The sequence below is a fragment of the Syngnathus typhle genome, linkage group LG14, assembly GCF_033458585.1.
Source record: "Syngnathus typhle isolate RoL2023-S1 ecotype Sweden linkage group LG14, RoL_Styp_1.0, whole genome shotgun sequence".
Classification (NCBI taxonomy): domain Eukaryota; kingdom Metazoa; phylum Chordata; class Actinopteri; order Syngnathiformes; family Syngnathidae; genus Syngnathus; species Syngnathus typhle.
Window position 1 is genome coordinate 5,065,132 of NC_083751.1, and position 18,119 is coordinate 5,083,250.

The 18,119-nt window shown below is 43.2% G+C and overlaps 2 protein-coding genes across 2 annotated transcripts; one reads left to right on the forward strand and one right to left on the reverse strand.

The window, feature by feature from the left end:
• Positions 1-12,236: 12,236 nt before the first annotated feature.
• hsd11b1la (hydroxysteroid (11-beta) dehydrogenase 1-like a) lies at positions 12,237-15,624 on the reverse strand. The gene is made up of 6 exons (XM_061296549.1): positions 15,441-15,624; positions 13,425-13,555; positions 13,161-13,364; positions 12,972-13,065; positions 12,733-12,898; positions 12,237-12,577 (listed from the first exon to the last, which is right to left on the reverse strand). The coding sequence occupies exons 1-6, from the start codon at positions 15,523-15,525 to the stop codon at positions 12,403-12,405; spliced, it is 855 nt and encodes a 284-aa protein (XP_061152533.1). The 5' UTR covers positions 15,526-15,624; the 3' UTR covers positions 12,237-12,402.
• Positions 15,625-16,374: 750 nt separating this feature from the next.
• Positions 16,375-17,625, forward strand: micos13 (mitochondrial contact site and cristae organizing system subunit 13). Its single transcript, XM_061296552.1, has 4 exons — positions 16,375-16,535; positions 16,860-17,016; positions 17,187-17,244; positions 17,387-17,625. Exons 1-4 carry the CDS (start codon positions 16,507-16,509, stop codon positions 17,482-17,484), a joined length of 342 nt encoding a protein of 113 aa, XP_061152536.1. The 5' UTR covers positions 16,375-16,506; the 3' UTR covers positions 17,485-17,625.
• Positions 17,626-18,119: the final 494 nt, after the last annotated feature.

Here is an 18,119-nt window from a genome sequence, read left to right on the forward strand (position 1 = left end):
TGTTTTGGGCAGTGGGAACGTCCCGGCGTTAACTCCGCTGGTGGTGGTTGGGGTGTCGGTGGGGACGGACGGAGCAAGTGGGGTGCAGAGATGGGAAGTAGACAGCTGCACAGGGGTGAATAGGAGAGCCCTTTGTGTCCTGCCAACAAAAATCTGTGACCAATTACTGTATCTGTCTCTCTAGGGGGAATTCTTAAATGCTTTAGGTGGGTGGACAGAGAGGATGCCGTTGTGGGAAAGAAGGAAGGGAAAAGAGAAAGAGATAGTGTGCGGATTGCTGAGTGGTCCGGGAGTGAGGTGTTGTTTGTGTCGGAGCAAATTTTCTAAAACCGCCCTTGGTGGATGCACGTCGTCAGCAGTGCAAGATTTTTCTTTAAATGATATTTGCATTTCATGTGTTTCTATTTTGAGCACAGGAAAATGACAATTTGTCCCTCAATTGCTTAGTTGGACTTTCCTGAGCGTGCTTCCTATTTGTGTGGTTAGATTTCCAGCTATGTGAAAAGTGCGTCTGACTGAGCGAATGGGGGGGGGTCATCGGGAAAAGGGAAGTGGGGCTCACGAACGGGTTGCGAGCCATGTGTTTGACATTAAAGGCCTAATTACACTTTTAAAAGCTGCGTGTTTACCACTGAGAACAATCTTGGTAGGTGTATTTTACTGTCTCTGAAATTTTTCATCCTTGACAAGCACAATTGACATTATCATAATTACGAAAATGGTTACCGCTTAATCGCTATTTCACCATTAAAAGTGTCTGCAACGGAAGTCGCTCATGGTCAACTGCTCCTCTCGGTGCATTCATCAGAAAAGCCGATGTCGGAGGCAGGACACTTGTCCTCTCAAACATTAAAACAGGGAGTTTGCAATAAATGGTCATGTCAATATTCTATTTTGATTGTCAAGAAACCACCAGGCCCGTTGAAAAACAACCAATCCGAGACACAAAGTGTGACTGACAATCATTTTGTGGCGTCCTTGGCTCTTAATATTTAAAAATATGCACAGAGCCCGTTTTGCGATATTACGCAATGCCACATAAATGCAAACACTTTAATTTGCATGTGGAGAAAATGACCATAAAAATAGAATATTTTGATCTCTGGATGTGTCAATGCATTGCCACTGCTGCTGACCCCGCAGCCAACGCTCTTCCAATCCCTCTTAGTTGCCAATAGCGACAATTCCGTCGTCAAAGCAAAAATCCCAAAGTAAAGTAAAAGAGGAAATGTCACAATGAATAAAAAATTCCCCCACCTCAAACTTTTTTTGTAAACAACTCTGAAGCGAGCTTACAGTCAAGGCGGGACTCCACTGGCACAAACGACCACCTAATTTGGCCAAAAAACTGACTTTACACCCGATGCGTGTAAGAAACCGCTTGCTTCACTGGGCTACAGTATGTGGTCAAGTTCTGTTGTCATCACGTCAGGCCACATTAGCATGTGGCTTTTTTTTTTTTAATGTCTTTTTGCAATTACCCATGTCATGTGGTTTCTGGAGTGCATGTAAATGTTCAAGAGGAGGAGGAATTCTGAAAACCTCGATTCATCTTGACCACACACTCAAGTCCCCAAATGGCTAACATTTAAACGAGCATTCACCTTTCCCTGGAATTAAATATTTTGTATTTGGGTTAAGACAATAGCCCAACGTCTCAACCTCAGTGTGGGTCGGAGTCATTGTTAAAGTCGAAAGGATTTTCACAATAGCACTTTGGGGGTTAGCACATTCTCTCTGGCACAGTGAGGGATCTGCAAACGGGTTCTTTTCTACCAAACCGCGGGGGTGAATGCGGAAATGGAAGCTACCTGTTGCATGAAACATTGAAGCATTACGCACGCTTCTGCTCTACCACCCTCAGGGTAAGGAAAGCACAAACTGCTGAAAAGAGACTTGGCGTCGGAACCAAGCACATCTGGTAAACGTTGCGGGGACCTCTTGGGCTTGAATTGCCTTCTTAAAAAATATCGACAAAAAAAGATTAGCATGAAAAGGAGCCAAAGTGAAGCTATTCAGAATGGATTCAGAACCACACTGGAAGTGAACGGTGACACAGAACAGGCAAAAAGTGCAAAGGTAAAGGAACAACATTTGGTTTGTCCGCTTGTTCTCGCAAAAAGTTATATAACCAGCTGCAAACAGGTGATGTATATGTAAGGTAGAAACTGTGAGCAGTGGCCTGGTTCTTGTTGATGTTGGCCGCAGTCCTCGGGAAAGGTCTGCGCAAGCAACGTGACCATGTGCAGTCCAAATACTCTTCAGTTTTTTTTTTTTTTTCAAAGCTAAACAAGCTTTCATTCTTGCTCTTCTTTTAGACATTTGCGATATCGACACTCGGGAGTACATACGACAAAGAAGTACGATTTCTAAAGGTCTTTGAATGGAAGACAAACAAACTTTCCTCTGCACTCGCCTTGGAGCACTTGGACCTTTTTTTGGCAGGGTTCAGTGTTGACTCACCAGCCGTACACCTTGCCAGCTATTCATACCTTCCTCCCACTCTCATTTTTATTTCTTCAGCAAATCGGTCTTTGAGCCAACTAACCATGGCCGGTCCACTCAACTGGTAAAAGAAACAAAAACGACAGGGATGAGATATTCAGGGTTAACAGTCTGCTCTTTGTTTTGATGGTGAAACAAAGACTTTTGCTTGGATCCAGGTTGGCAAGGATCGTGTCTGTTCGGGAAAGCTTTGATACGAGATCCCAGTTTATACGGAGTGACGTAAACCGAACAGTCAGATCTTTGAAGAGCAAGACTCTTCCTGGAAAGGAGAGATTGACATGTCTCGACAAAGTTGCAGCTCCATCTGTTCCTTTCACACCGCCGTTGATGCTCACTTGCTAAAGATCCGATGTCACTTGATATCATTAAACTTTACCATTTGTCTTTGGATGTCTCCACCATATTGTGTTTTGGAAGTAATCTGCTGACACATGGCAAACTGCAATCTTCTCTCCCTGTCTGTAACATGGCTAACAGGACTCAAAGCGGGTGTTAACAAATAATATTGCTGAGTCGGCTTGATTTCCCTGCCATTATCTGTACTTTGCGCTAACTTCAAGTACAGGCAGTCCTCGACTTTGGAATGTTTGTAGCTACAAAAAAAAGCACTGGCCGAGCTAGCTTACTTGCTATACTTTGGTACTTCTGGACTACGTTGTTTTTATATGCACTGATATCTCTCGAAGTAAAAACGCAAAGTCCATTGTGGATGGAGTGCGTTTTGAAATGAGTGATGAAGATGATTGCATCAGGAGGATCAGAGAGGAAGAAAGACTGGCTTCCCTCCACATTGCTGCTGTTTGGAATGCAATCTGCCCGCCATCTGCAGGCCTCCCCGGCCGGCTCTGTTTGATATTCAAACAAACACCTGTCAAAAGACCGTGTCTCATCCCTCGCGGGAGTTGGAAATTGGCAAAAAATGGGAATTTCTTTCCCTCGGCAACAAAAGAAGCGAATGTGAGTTTTTTTATTTCAACCACCTGTGTAAGAGTTAAATATAGACTTTATTGGAAGACTCAAAGGACTAATTCTACTTTCCACTGAAACGTTTGAGAATAATGAGCTATTGAGAGTGTTCTCTGTTCAATCCCATTTTTTTTTTTTTAGCTGGTGCTGCTGACGTGTACGTGCATTCACGTTATAAAGTTGCCACGGAGATTTGGAGGATGTTATTCGCCTTGATAAAAAGGTCGATCCCTGTCCCCCTCCTTTCCATGTGCTCTGTTCTCCTCACCTCCCTCCTCTTCCTCTCACACTGAGATGAAGGCTCCACTCTGGGATGGTGGGGCGCTGTTTGGCAGACATCCAGGCCTCACATCTGCCTGGCTGCTGTTGCTCTCGTTCCCCCCCCCCCCCCTCCTTTGGTTGTCGCACCATTGCATGGTCGGTCTGGAGTTCTGGAGATGTGCTTTCACGAGCAGTCATGATGAGATGTCCAGCGTGAGAGACAAATGGCACACGGAGATCTCAGAAGACATTGAGAAACGGTTTTATCTCACATCATTTAAAACAGCCGTCTGTCCCTGCCAATGTTCCTACGTGATGGAAAGTCCACAAGAAGCTTTCGGTGGAGCCAGCTGGCTTGCTGAGAAAATCCGAAGCAGTTAGGGAGAGGATTAAGTTCAGTGTTAGAGATTGGTTTCGGGATGCGTTCGGGGATGGAGACAAAAAGGCAAATTGGAGTTTGTATGAAGAAAACACGCCAAGGCAAGAACGTAGTCCATTCCAAGCACCTGGTTTTCCCATGATAGTGCTTGTGGCCCAGACGGACATCTGTGAAAGACATCTATATAAGTTCAGGTCTCCCCCCTCTGTCTGTTCACTTGAAAGCTTTTCACAGCATATTTCTTCCATCTGCTGTCACAGAGAAGGTCTCGTGATCCTTCAGAGACCCAAGTTATTCCTCAACGTTTGTCTCTTGCACATTATAAAACAAAAATTGCTTATTTATTACTCTGTGAAAAACATTTTCATGTACAGTTTTATCTCATCGCAGATCTGCTGCCAAGGTCAGGACAGGAGACACATTTTAGTTGAGCGAATTGTTGCAAGGTGGAGATTGGAGCTCATAACAAAGCATGACCCAGATCTGGAACGGACCTGTTACGCTAACATTAGCATGTTTTTCTTTTATTGCTAGAGGTCTAGATTGGACCTCATTTTCACGAAAAGCTCAATTTTTGCTCGAGTGACCTTTAAAGCCGCTCAAACAATGGTATTGTTAGATCAGCTCACGTTGGTACACACAATTAGATAAGTGACTCGAGCTCGGCCATTGTATCGTCATGACCTCTCTTGTTACGGCTTTCCGCAACCACAAAGTTTTATGGAAAAGATGGTGGCAGACAGTTGGAACGAAAGGTAACGGGAAGTCGAAAGTGACAATTAGGGACAACTAATCAGCAAGTGTTTAGCCAAGCGCATCTCCCCACACTGGTGCCAGCGCTTGCACTGCGCTTGAACCTGCGCCGAATGCCAACGGCAGATAATTATAAACCCACGGGGCAGGCCTCCTCTATGCACTGAGAGGTTTGGAGCCTCAGCCGAGCCTGAACTCTTGACCTTCTTCACACACCAAGCGTCTGTTGTGGGCTTCGGGAGGTGCAAGATGGGTCACAGCAAGTGAGAGAAAGGGGGGAAGGCAAGGGGGTGGCGGAGGGCCACAAGGGCAAAGGGGGGGCCGGCAGAAAGGGGGGGGGGGGGGGTGGAAGACACTGGAGGGTCAGGTTTTTTCCGGCCAATCAGTGGAAAGGGGAACCACTTGACAAATCTTTACAGAGAGAAATCCTTTTTGTCATGCCCTTAGCGGTTATCTCTTCACTCTCTATCAGCATTCAATAGGCGGGGAAATATAGTCTGTTCAGCTCCTTTGGTATACAATGACCAGCCTTTGTTTGAGCCTGATCAGTTTTGAAAGTTCTCCCAACTTATCATCACATTGGCAAACATTAGCTAGCATTAATTATTCAGAGGCCTTAGTAGCTTTAAAGTCACTTTCTGACTTATAATAATAGGCTTATTCATATATATTGCATTCTACCTTTTGTGGTCTCACTGTATCACAGATTTTCATTATTAGGGCTGTAACTAAGGATTATTTCAATTATTGATTAATCTGTCGTAAAATGTTCTGGAAAAATTGTCAATTACTATTTCGATCTCCATCCTTTGTGCCGGAAATGTCAGCGGGGGACCACCTCAACTCACCTTGGCCTCTTGCGCTCACCCTAGCGTTGCCTCTCGCTTTGCCAAATTGCCCATGATTGAATGTAATTGGGACCAGATAACGCTCGCTCAGCACGCTTTGATCACTTGTGACCTGGCTGCTACTCTGCTCTGACACACCGCTGATCATTTATTGGGTGGCTTGCGTTCAGACGACCGCCCGAGACAAATCGACAAAAGCCAACAGAAGCGCCGCGGGGGATATTACGACTTTTTGTGATTGATAGATTTTGCGCAATCAGCCTTGTTGCGACAATATCTCAATACTGCAGTTATCGTTTTAGTTTAATCCTCACAATGTTGTTTGCTGTTTATTCATCTCACGAATGATTAATTTGAGGGACTACAACAAGATGGCCACCAACTTTTTGAGATCAGGAGATTTGTAAATCTCGTGCAAATTAGTGTTGCCGCTCTCCCTTTCTCCTCCTCTTTGAAAGTTGTCTTGCGGGGCCAATGGCTCCCAGATGGAGAATATTACACGTAATCGCTTCCATTCACCGGCCTTTACTCTCGCTGCGAGGTGACGTGCTCCCTCCATCGCTCTGACATCTCCTCACAATGGACAATTACTGTGCACTCATCAATCACTCCTCGCAAAGAACTTTGACAACTTAAATCTGGAAGAAATCTTCTCGGTTGATAACCGGGATCTCTTTTACGTACGTATCCTAGGTACTGTATCTTCCCTTCTTATTGCCTTTTTCTGGAATTTTTTTTTTTTGCAAATGTCAGAAGTGGTTTTCATAAAATGATGACTTTTCGAATACGTACTGGATGGTGTGCTTTTGAACCGCCGTTTGATACAAATACCGAGGCGACGCTTTTGGCTGAGCTTTAAAGGTCTGTATGTCTCAGAAAACATGTGGAATTGTTAATAAATCAGACTGCAAAACTGGACACATCCACCTGTCCACCTATCATCAGATTTTCTCAAGTCCGAAGAATCTTTTATGCATTTCCACCCAACAAAGCAGATGTGGCAGCCACAGTATGGACAGTGTCAATGTCCATTGAGCTGAAGTACCAAAAGTTCTTTACATTCCATTTGATTATTCCATGACTGTATCTTTGTTTTATAAAGTATCAGATTATAGTAGAGTGATGTGTTTCTTATTTTCATAACACATAATAACTTTTGTTTAGGGAGACTGGAACAGATTCATGGTGAGTAATAAGATTAATAGTGAGTGTTGGAAGTTTAGGGGTCTCTCTTATGCTTCTGATTGTACCTTGGAAGTTACCAAAAAATTTGCAATTTGACCCCCATCCACATATAAGAAAAAGACTGCTTTAAGATTCAGTGTGAAAGGGGCCGAAATCGTCCTTTATCATGATGTTAATTATCCCACCCCTATCCTCCCACCCTTCTGATCCTTCTCATCCATCTCTTTCTCTGTCCCACTCTTCCGTCCATCCCTCATTCTATGACACGGACATTAAAGGACGTTTTTCCACGGCTGACCCGCCATTCACCCCTGTGTCCTGCATCGTCCCAACCCACAGTCGGGGGTGGGAGGGAGGGAGTTAGGGGGGGGGTGAGTTACAGTCACAGCTCCAAACTTGGTGCACAGCAGTCCAAAAATCCACAGCTTGATTCAGATCCGCCCGGGTCCGCTGTGTCCTGCCAGGCATCACAGAGGTCCCACTGTAGTAGAAGGAATCTTGAAGAAAATAGGAAATTGTTTCACAAGAGACTTTTCCTTTGGAGTCCAAAGAAGGCCGCTACCTTCATCCGAATTTTCTCATGACCCTCTTTTGACACGGCCCCGTCATTGACCTTGAGTTGGCTGAGCTGAGAACTTATTGTCTGAATGTGGATCAGATTATATAGACAAGCGAGGCTTTGCTGCCCGCTCGCTCCGCAAGGGGAGCACCTGTTTCGGAATAAATCTTCAGATAAACTGCACATAGTGTGTAACTTGATCAAGTGTCAAGCATTACAGAAATTGGATTCCTCCTTTACTCTTGTTTGAATTCTCCATCTCGTGACCCTGAGGTATAAGTTCTCATTTTGTGGCTCCTCTTATCTTAAGTCAATCCCAGAGCTGTGGATTTAAAGCAAAGACCGCAGTCACATGTCTCTGCAGTCACCTTCATCTGTGAAACGCCGCAGATCGTTTTGACCCCGAGGTCTCAAGGTTGAGGTTGGAGGACCGGCCCAATCGGGCTTTACTGGTGGAACTGTGAACCGTGTCAGGTCATGTCAGCTCCCCTCGCTTGAATGGAAATAAAGCCGGTCTGGCTCGGTGCCATAGCACCGCTAGCGTTGCGGCTCTTTTGTTGAAGTCAAGAGAGGGCATCCCAAGCCATATGAAAAATCCAAATGTTTCCTAACATTAAGACTATTTGCAGGCTTTTCTTTACATTCATGTTTCATCAAAACTAGATTTACAACAGTAATTTCGTGCCGAGTATGACTGTTGAGCTATTTCAAGCCCTAACGCTAAGCTATGCTAAAACAACAAACAGTCAACCTATCTCGCAAATGGTAGCAGTTATCCATTGTTTTCCTTCTATCACATTCTAGCCATGCTGGATTGATGCATCCCTTAGAATAACCCAGTTTAATGTGGCGGCGACTCATCGGCGAGCAAAGAAAGACGAGAGTCTAGATCTGTTCCCGAGAGGACATAAATTGCAGATTGGGATGGCAATCGAGTGGCGGCAGAAGCTCCCTTAAAACGTCCAGCGCGCTTTGTTTCTCTCCCAGTTTAACCCTCTCACCTCATCTCATCGGCCGCCCTTTTATTCGGGCGGCTGATTTATTGGCGGGAGAAAAACAAGCATAGCCGAGCCGTCGGTCTCGTAAGTGACGAATGACTCGAGCTGCTATCTTCATCCCGGTGGGACAATCCAGTAGCTGGGAGGGCATGGGAATACGGAACATTGCTACTCAGAAGAATGATGCCATTTATAATATATTTTTTATCAACATATATAAGCATGAATGATTACGGCATATGATAAGGATCTTCTCTCGTTTTCTCACTGGGGTCCTCCTCCAACACACACACTTTTTTGCCAGCCCTGCCCCTTGTTGCCCTGATGCTACACAGCCCCTCTTATTCCCAAATGAAATTCTTTGCAAAGTCATTTTATATCACCCTTTGACTGTTCGTTGAACTGTAAAAGCACCCCATTGGAAAGCAAATAAAAGGATAGGAGAGGGGCGCGGAGGGAGGGGGATGGGGTAAGGAGGAGAATTATAATTCTTTGCAGGCCCTTAGTATTAACCCAAACACCAGAGCTGTCAGCAGTTCAGAGAGGGAGGCGCGAGGGCCAAACATTCAGTGTTAATTGGCACTTTGTAAGCTCTGAGCCGTCCTTTTGTGAGCGAAGTGGAAGAGAGTGAGCGAGGGGGGGGTGGTCGAGGAGCGAGAGAGTAAGAGAGCAAGTGAGAGAGTTCCTGCGGGTTTGTTGGGCCTTGTTGAGGGTGTTTACGGTTCACTTCTTATCCTTTGTTAATTGGACTCCCCCCCACCCCCACCCCCACCCCCAAATGAAACAAAAAAAGGAAAAAGAAGAATTCAGCCTCCCACCCATGTTTGGGGTGACTCTGCCTACCAGCACCATTGCAAAGCAAAAACATAAAGAGGGATCACGTTGCTGAATAGAACTCGGGATGGCAGTCGGGATGACGGTGGCGGAGTTGCCACGAGGCTGCCATCTCCGGCCTCTTTCCGCCCCCCCCCCCCCCTCCCGACCCCAACCGATGTAAATAATAATAGCGGCACTGGTGAAAAGACACAGGTGTCAACCATTGTGCCGCTCTGAATGGACCTCGGGGAAAGAGGTCAGGGGCCACCTCGGCCACCTCTTCACACCCACACTTTTTCTTCTTCACACTGACGCTCCCTTTCACAGGTTTCCGACATGCCCCCCCCCCAATTCCCGCCTATCCCTCTTGCTCACTCTCGCCCTTTGTTATCATAGCTCAATGTTTTGTGAAAACTTTTCAGAGGTCACAAGCTCGTTATTCGGGAAGATTAACATTCTTTTCCAAATTAATCACCGCGCACAATGGTGTAGACCAATGGCCGGATTGGGCTTGAAGAACCGATGAATTGATATTAGACTTTAATCATTCATACGCTTGGTTAGGTTTAAAATCGATGACAGTGCCTATTAGTCGCATTAGCGCCGAATGATTTTTAAATGTATTTTGTCCAGAAGCTTTTTTTTGTTCAACTCACATCTCAAGCAAGCACTATATTGCATGAATGTCGTCTTCCACTGAAATAAAATCATGATGGTTGACCCCTGCATGGAGGATTATATGGACCCGGTGTCCTTCGCGCTCAAAGAAGCAGCACAAGAAATAATCATAAATTGAAGCTGCCACGTGATTGGTGGAGTTGCGCCGTATCATGACCGAGGATGGGAGATGATATTTATGGCCTGAAACGGGACATTTGTGCTGCACCAGCAAACGTTTGCCGGCTGAAATATAAAATTAAAAAATCAGAGACTGTCCATCTCCTTCTACAATTGGGCTGCTCTAAAGTTCAAATGTAAATACATTGTTTATCTCATCTTCCAAGGAAATCTCCCCTAGAATAACATCATAAAAACATTTGCCTGTCTCTAGTGTCGACTTGCGACTGTTTTTTTTCTTCTTCTTTTTTTGCCGAGTCAGCTAGGCTCAACTTCCCCGCGACCCTGAACAAGCCAAGCGCCATGGAAACTTGTAGTAATATACGATGTTACATTTTGGAAGTACCTTGCCCAACACTGACAGTAACAAGGCCAGCTTCAGCGACGCCTGTGGGGAGCGATCATAAAAAAAAGATTTTGACCCTCACGTAGGACAGAAATCCATGCAGCAAGTCAAGTTCTATTTACAGCGGAGAGTAAATATGAGCAGCCTACACGCCAATCCCAACATATTTCCGTGTCCCGCCCCGATCAATCCGCAAAGAGAACGAGATGGAGATGCTGGGGAAGGGGCGAGAGGATTTATTACCTTGCATTAGGGACACTAATCTGTTGCAGGTGTTTCTGGCTGTTCTCCGAGGCCATGTCTGCTCTCTTAACCCCCGCCCCCTCCTCATATTTGCGACAGAGAAGGGGATTTTTTTTTCTTTCCCCCCAGCATCTAAAGAGGGATTATGCCATCTCCACAATCCTCTCAAATCATCAAGCGTGTCAAGATAAGGACAAAGAGAACATGCATTTGATAACTCCTTCACATCAGTCATATCTTGGGGAATATTGCGGTAGAAAAGCGCAGGGCTTTTGTTGCAGGATAAAAATGTACAAGATATCTACACATGCCCTTCTCTGTTTTTTCGGCAATGACAACTCACTGTCGGGCATACAGTACAACTAGACTATCTGATAGATGGGGGTCTCTCTCCATCAGCAGGGTACAACCTCGAGGATGGAGGACAATAAAGCAAAGACCACCAGGACGGATTGAGCCAACAGCTTCACAGGATGCCCGTGGTGCCTTTGGAAGGAATGAACAAAGACACAAAAGGAAACCCGGCGAGAAAGCCTCGCTCGGCTGGAAGTCTGCAATCACTACCGTGGCCAGCTTGGAATGACAAAATAAAGCAGAGCAGAGATTTGATTTGAACCATCCAGGGATGGAGAAGCGGGAAATTGTGGAGGGCAGAACTCATACAATTAGGAAGGTTTTATAATAATTCAAATGAGGACAATTCAGGTCAAACACATTTGTTTTTATTTATTGTATCAACATTTTGTGTGTCCGTGTGTGTGAGTGTGTGTGTGTGACCGAGAATGCCTGAAATTGAGGAAAATTCAAATCTGCTGATAGTAGTGGAACCCTTCACTACCTTGGTTACTACTGCCCTCATGTGGATGTGCATGGTACTACACAGCCCGGTTCTTTACTACTACTCCGATTTTTAAATATAAATTAATCAAACGTATTTTATTTCCTTTTAACCTGCACACATTTTTAGCGGGTTTTCTGGTTATTACAGGAATACTGTATACTGCTCTAACTTTCCTATCGTGTTTATCTGAGTTTGAATAATTTATACGTGCTCTGTGGTTGCCTGGCGACCAGTTTAGGGTGTACCCCGACTCACACTTTTTGTTGTTGTTTGTTTCTTCAGTATTTACTGTATTTGATTTTGTAATTTTCTTTCGCTTTCAAAAGGACAAGATCAGTTTGTTTTATCAGCGCTTCAATTCAGTGTGAAAAGCAACATGAAATATTTTTGGAATATTTCTTAGGCAATAATCACAATTCTAAATCTTACTGAACTAAATCTGGACAGGATACAACGTTTATCCGAGTGGGCCACACACGTAACATGCATGACTCTGTCAAAGTTGCAGCTAATTACGAGATGAAAAGCAGGTATAATCCAATGAACATCTTCAAACGCGTCTATCGTTTTTTTTTGTAGTTACTAACAAGAAGCACCTTCTTCTCCTTCACAACCTCTTTCCCCAACCTCTTTCCCTCAGGCAGCATGCCCCCGATTCGGCTTTTTTGTCTCGGTTTGAAGAACAAACTCCTACCATTTTGATGTGAGCTGAATGTGGAACAAGAGAAGCCAGCTCGTTTTTATTTTTGTACAGTAGCACGGAATGTTGAATACATGACATTAAAACAGTAAAGCATAAGAATGCATCTTAAAATATCACTGGAAGTAATGGCAGATGTAAATATTTGTTCATGACTTTTAGTTAGTTGAAGGACATCTGTATCAGGTAGTCCCTGGCCCCGGGAAAGAAATCTCTAAAAAGAGTCACGATGTAGGTGAACCAAGGGTAGAAAAGCTCCCGCTGTCTGGTGGCTCCTGTCTTGATGATGTTCAACGCCGCTTCACTGGCTGGGTAGGCGGATACGTGACTGACGTCCCTTGGACACAAAGAATCACTGCCATCAAACACAGATGCTTCTTTTTTCAGTGCTTACAATTTCTTTTGAAAAACCAAGCAGGTTTAACCTGAACTGCAAACACGGTTGGATGAGCTCCAGAGTTGCGCAATAATGCACTCGCTCTGTAGACTTACTTGACTTTCTCCATGGCTGAGTCTGTGTCAATGAGGCCCAGCGTGCAGGTGGAGATCGATACGTTGCTGCTCTTCATGGCCAGCTCGTGAACAAGAGTCCCAAAGAAACCGTTCAAGGCGAACTTGGTTGACACGTAAGGAGCCACAAAGGGAATTGTAATTTTACCTGTTGGGGGTGTCAACAATTACCTCGATAAAACGATTCCAAGTCAAAAGGAGTCAGAGTGTTGTGAACCAACCTAAAAGCGACGAAACAACGATGAGTGAGCCTTTGCTTTGCTCGAGGGAGGGGAGAGCTTTCCAGGCCATCTGAGCGTAACTGAAGAAGTTGACCTTTTGGAGAGACACGGAATTATACATAGCGATGTCGCAATTTGCTATATTCGCATCTTCGAAGTGAAATCATAGCTTTCTTTCGGATAGTTTACCTTCATCAGCCACCTGAGGTGCTCCACATCCCCCTCCCACGTGCTGAAGGGGCTTGAGCCAATGTGGTTGAGAACCAGGTGGTCCAGACCTCCGAGACGGTCCAGAGCAAAATCGACCACTCTCACCGGGTCAGTGTCACTGCTCATGTCCGCTGATATGTACAGGGCCTTCTGCGCTCCCATGCTCAGACACTTTTCCGCCACCTAGTAGCCACACCACAACGGTTGACCAATGCGAAACTCGTCGTCAACCCTTTTACTAACCTGCTGTAGGACGTTTTCCCTCCTTGCGGTAATGACGATCTGGGCGCCGAAACTGGCGTAGTGATAGGCCATTTGTTCGCCAATACCAGTGCTCGCCCCGGTCACCAAGACCCTGGCACCTCGGAGAGATTCTCAAATAATAGCAAAAACAAAAAAGAACATTTCAAGAAGTATGATCATCAGTGCAGTACACACTTAGGAATTACATCTTTATAATAAGATCCGCTTTTATTATTATTTTTCTTACCAAGAGAACCGAGAAGCTGTTTCTATATTTGCTGCTGTTTTGGTTAGCAACAGAGTATGAGCAAGTATGTTTTTAACCCAAAATTAAAACAAATCTACAAAGAACTAAAAGAGGTCCACGACCAAATGAAGTTTTTTTTCTTCTTTTGCAGTATGACGTTGAAAAAGCCATGACAGTTAAGCACTTGTAGATGACTATGATGTAACATTTTGGCCACTGATGGACTAATGTTGGATATGGATACCAAAGGGAAACACTGATAACAAGATTCATGTGGAATTGACGACGTTATCATAACATGTCAACAGCAAGTGCTGCGTGAGTGTTCGCCACTCCATTTATCGTAGTAATCTCAAAGTGACAAAGCAAACTAATTCAAGTTGAGCTTTAGTTGTAGGTTAAAGTTCGATGCGAGATGAGATATTTGACCCCAAGGACAGGTGAGTCCAAGCAAAGTGCAAGGATACTGCTTTGTTCTCTACTGCTGCCATTTTAAAAATGAATTTAGTGCCAGTCCCTTCTCTAGAAAAACACTTTGATCAAACACCCTATTTTCTTGTTCACATTTACTAATTAAATGACCTTTAGTCGAATTCGCACAGTGACTAGTTAGATTTGTCTTGCTATATTTTCATGTGGTCTGGAACTAGCACTAAATCTAATTTTGTGGGACCTTCCATGCTCCCGATGAAAAATCCTACAGTTTCATTTCAATGCTCGCAAAGCCACTTTTTAGAAAAATCCTGTTTGGTCGGAGTCACAAGCATGTCGAATAATGTGCGATTACACGCTAAATTTGTACCTCTCGTCACAAATCCTTCCGCAGGGGGAAATGTTAAAGTTGTGCCGACGTCACACACAGAGGAACTTGTTTGCCAAACAGAGTGTACAATTTTGATGCGGCTTCCCTTTACCCAGAATTCACAAGAAATTGATGTACAATAATTGGTGCTGGAGGGGGTGGAACCACCATATTACATTAGTATGCAGTACTTTATTTAAATGTACACTATATAAAATAATATAGTTAAATAATAATTGTCATTTCTCGTGAATGGGCTTCTTTGATTCTTAATTGGTGCCAGTGATTGGTGAATTGTGACTTTGTCCCTCCCACATATATTATTGCCTAATTATATTTCACATTTTTTTTCCTGTTGTGACAGGTAATTATCAAATTTAGTACCGAACAAAACAATGTGTCGACAAGCAACTTGGCAGCTGTACTGAGGTGAGTGAGTCACGGAAAATCTGTCTGTTGGTAATTATGGTATTTTAGAACGTGTTCAAAATGTTACTGTTTACTTGTGTACAGTGACTTCCAGAACATGTCTAATGTGATGTGTAAAAATGCAACTTGTGTAATATACAACATTATTATTTTTTTTTTTTAATTCATAACGCCGTATGGAATTACTGTAATACTTTTTTTTTTTTACCATTAACGATCACATTTATTTGCATTAACACAAGAGAGAGCATTGCATTACTGTTTACGACATCCACTATTGCACCCAATTTCTAGCATTGTCTTGTAACATTGACGTTAGAACCACAAAAAGTTGCAAATACAGTACTACTTTAAGATGTTTTTTTTTCCATAAATAGCACCAAATCAAAATCCCACTGTAAGTAGAAAATGTAGAGTTTTATATCTAAAACTATACTGTATACATAATGACATTGTATCAATCACATCAACGTTTTATTTCAGTAAAAACATTGTTTTATTACTATGTTTTTAAGTGTGCAGAAGAGACGTAACTTACCTGCATTGAACGTGGGCGCGTTCCACTTGATGGCGATCAGAGCCACAGTAACACTTGCCAGAAGGACTTTGGTCAACGTTTTCATGTTGTAAAATATAATTTAAATAAGTCAATAAGTATAAACACCCAGCTGACTAAATTGTCGTGCATGGGAAGTGAATGGAATATCTGGGGCAGATTTTATAGGAGCCCTCCCTTCTTGGCATGTGCAAAAAGGGGTGTGTTGTGTGCAGATAAGAATTGAACCTTATTTTCAACTTTGCCCTTATTTTTAAAATACGTTAAGGAATTCAACTTGAATATGCCGTAGTTATCAAACTTGAAATGACTCTGTTTTTGTCTTTGTTGTCTCTTTTGTCAATGTTATGATATAACACATGTATGCGCATGTCAGCACTTGTTTGTTCACGTCAGTGGAGGTGGGACCGAGTGGTATATATATATTTTTTTACGTTGCCATTGGTGGATACAACTAATCGAACACTGAAATCAATCGATTTGTATTTTATTGTATTTGTTTTGCACGTCTAGTGGGAGAGTTGTGCTGGGATACAGAGCGGAAATCGAACAGGCGAACGAATGTCAGGGAGGGCTACGCCCACTGACGTATATAATAATGCCCACACAAATCGCGTTCTCTTTTGACATTTTAATCGTGTAACGAATCACTTGTGTATTATTCTCAAAATATGCAACGTCCTTTAGTGCATATTGTGAGAAGAAACAAAAAAAATCGTTTGCCTTTTCATTAATTATTAAACGAACGTATGTGTTCTATAGTTTGTTTCATTATATTAAAAGAAAAGAAGAGTGTAAATTAAAAAAATACTGATATCAAAATAATATTATTTTTATATCAGTATTTTTTTAACATGTGTTTACAAACGACAACGGAAAAGTGACAGCTTTACGACACCCACCGTAAACTGCTGTGTTGTATCAGAAACTTTATTGACACCGATTTTTGGACAAACAACAGTGTGTCCTTCAGTCCAGGTTGTTTTTGATGCCCTTCTGAAACCAAGAATCGGAGTCGGTTTGAAAGGAAAGCGTTCTTTTGTGGACCATGGCGGCGAAGATTTTCCCTCTCATCAAGTAAGTGTTCCTCTTCTTGTGCGCAGAGGTTTGGTACCGTAGTAGAAGTCGGCTCAACCGAGACAAGCTAACAGCTAGCTAGTGTAAACAGGCGAAGCCATGGCTGTCTTCCTGTAGTTAGCTGTCCATTTTAATATCCCGATACTACTAAACACACAAATTATTGCTTTATTCTGGCTATGGTTTGTTTCGTACTCTTCTTCAACGTCCTACATCAGGGAGCAAATCTATCGTTAGCAATAACAAGTAAGAAACATTGACTTAGTGCTCCATAACTATTAGCATAATTAAATATGACGTTTGTGTTCCATCTCAATTTTCCAGACTGGCCACGAAGGTGACTATCGCAGGAGGGGCTCTTTACGTCGCCTATGATTCCGGGCTCCTGGGCACCAGCGAGCAGGGCTCCGAAGCTTTGGGGCGGGCCCGATCGGCCATACCACCCGCTTTGGAGGAGTGGATGAAGTATTTTGGCTTGCAGGTACATTTAGTTTTACAAGTTCGGTACCTACAGCAGTGACGTAGTGACTTTTTATCCACCCATAAGAAAGGCAACCAAATTAAAACCCTGAGAATCCAGATGGACATATAAACTTGAATATCATTAGATTTAATTTGAATGGAGTATAATCTGTCTGACTGTCTCTTCAGGCTCAACTTCCAGCAGTACCCAAAGTTGAATTCTCTCCGGTCCAAGCTTGGAATTCTGGTGAGCAAAAATACATACATAAATGTGACACAATGCCTCAAAGGTTGGACTTTTACAGTCTGACTTTTGACTCTTTAGTTTCTTGTTGAGTCCAATATACATGTACATATGTTAAATGCTAATCTATGTTTGTCTATCGCAGGGGTGAGAACGTCCATTTCAGCTCTGTCGGAGGCGCCAAGAAAAGCAAGCGAATATTCCACTCGGGGCTTGCAATATGTTAAAGACCTAACCAAGTGAACAGTAACACATCCAAGCGTCTTTATCACTAAGTTTGCACGTGACGGACTTGTTCTAAAGAGTTGCAGCCTGTTGAGCAGGGGTGGGGAAGATTCTACCATGCACACAGTCATGCAATTCTAAATAAGATAATTTATTTAGTCCACTTACACTCAGAGCATAATCATGAATATTTGTTCAATTGTCATATTTTCCATTTGCAGGACTAAAATGGCAGCTGATAGGACAAATGTTCCCCACCTCTGTTCAATAGAAGTAACATCAAGTTGTTCAATTTAAGAGACGTAGGTTGTGGTATTGTACATAATGCTAGAATATAAATTTTTTCAAATAAACAACTAATTGCTCAATTTCTGTCCCCTTCACAATTTTTTTACTTTATGCCTAATATTTCATCTGCCAGCAGGTCCAAGGCTAAACCTTGCCCAACTTGTCAGCTGGGGTAGGCTACAGTTGCAAAATATAGCCTGTTAATTATGGATATTTTTATGTCTTTGAAAGTCATGTCTAATATTGTGCCTGTTACATAACTACGCTTTACATGATGGATACAATTCCCAAGGTAAGTTTCGTAAGGCGAGTCTCACATTATTATCAAAACAGGTTTTGCAACCGCTCCCTATTGCACAATTATC

Bases quoted from the DNA above. Each gene is read 5' to 3' on its own strand.
- hsd11b1la (XM_061296549.1), bottom strand. From the start codon at position 15,525: ATGAAAACGTTGACCAAAGTCCTTCTGGCAAGTGTTACTGTGGCTCTG. The intron at 13,365-13,424 runs GTTAGTAAAAGG...TGTGGCTACTAG, and splicing joins GGGAAAACGTCCTACAGCAG to GTGGCGGAAAAGTGTCTGAG. The intron at 12,899-12,971 runs GTTGGTTCACAA...CACCCCCAACAG, and splicing joins CGTTGTTTCGTCGCTTTTAG to GTAAAATTACAATTCCCTTT.
- micos13 (XM_061296552.1), top strand. From the start codon at position 16,507: ATGGCGGCGAAGATTTTCCCTCTCATCAA. The intron at 17,017-17,186 runs GTACATTTAGTT...CTGTCTCTTCAG, and splicing joins TGAAGTATTTTGGCTTGCAG to GCTCAACTTCCAGCAGTACC. The intron at 17,245-17,386 runs GTGAGCAAAAAT...TGTCTATCGCAG, and splicing joins GGTCCAAGCTTGGAATTCTG to GGGTGAGAACGTCCATTTCA.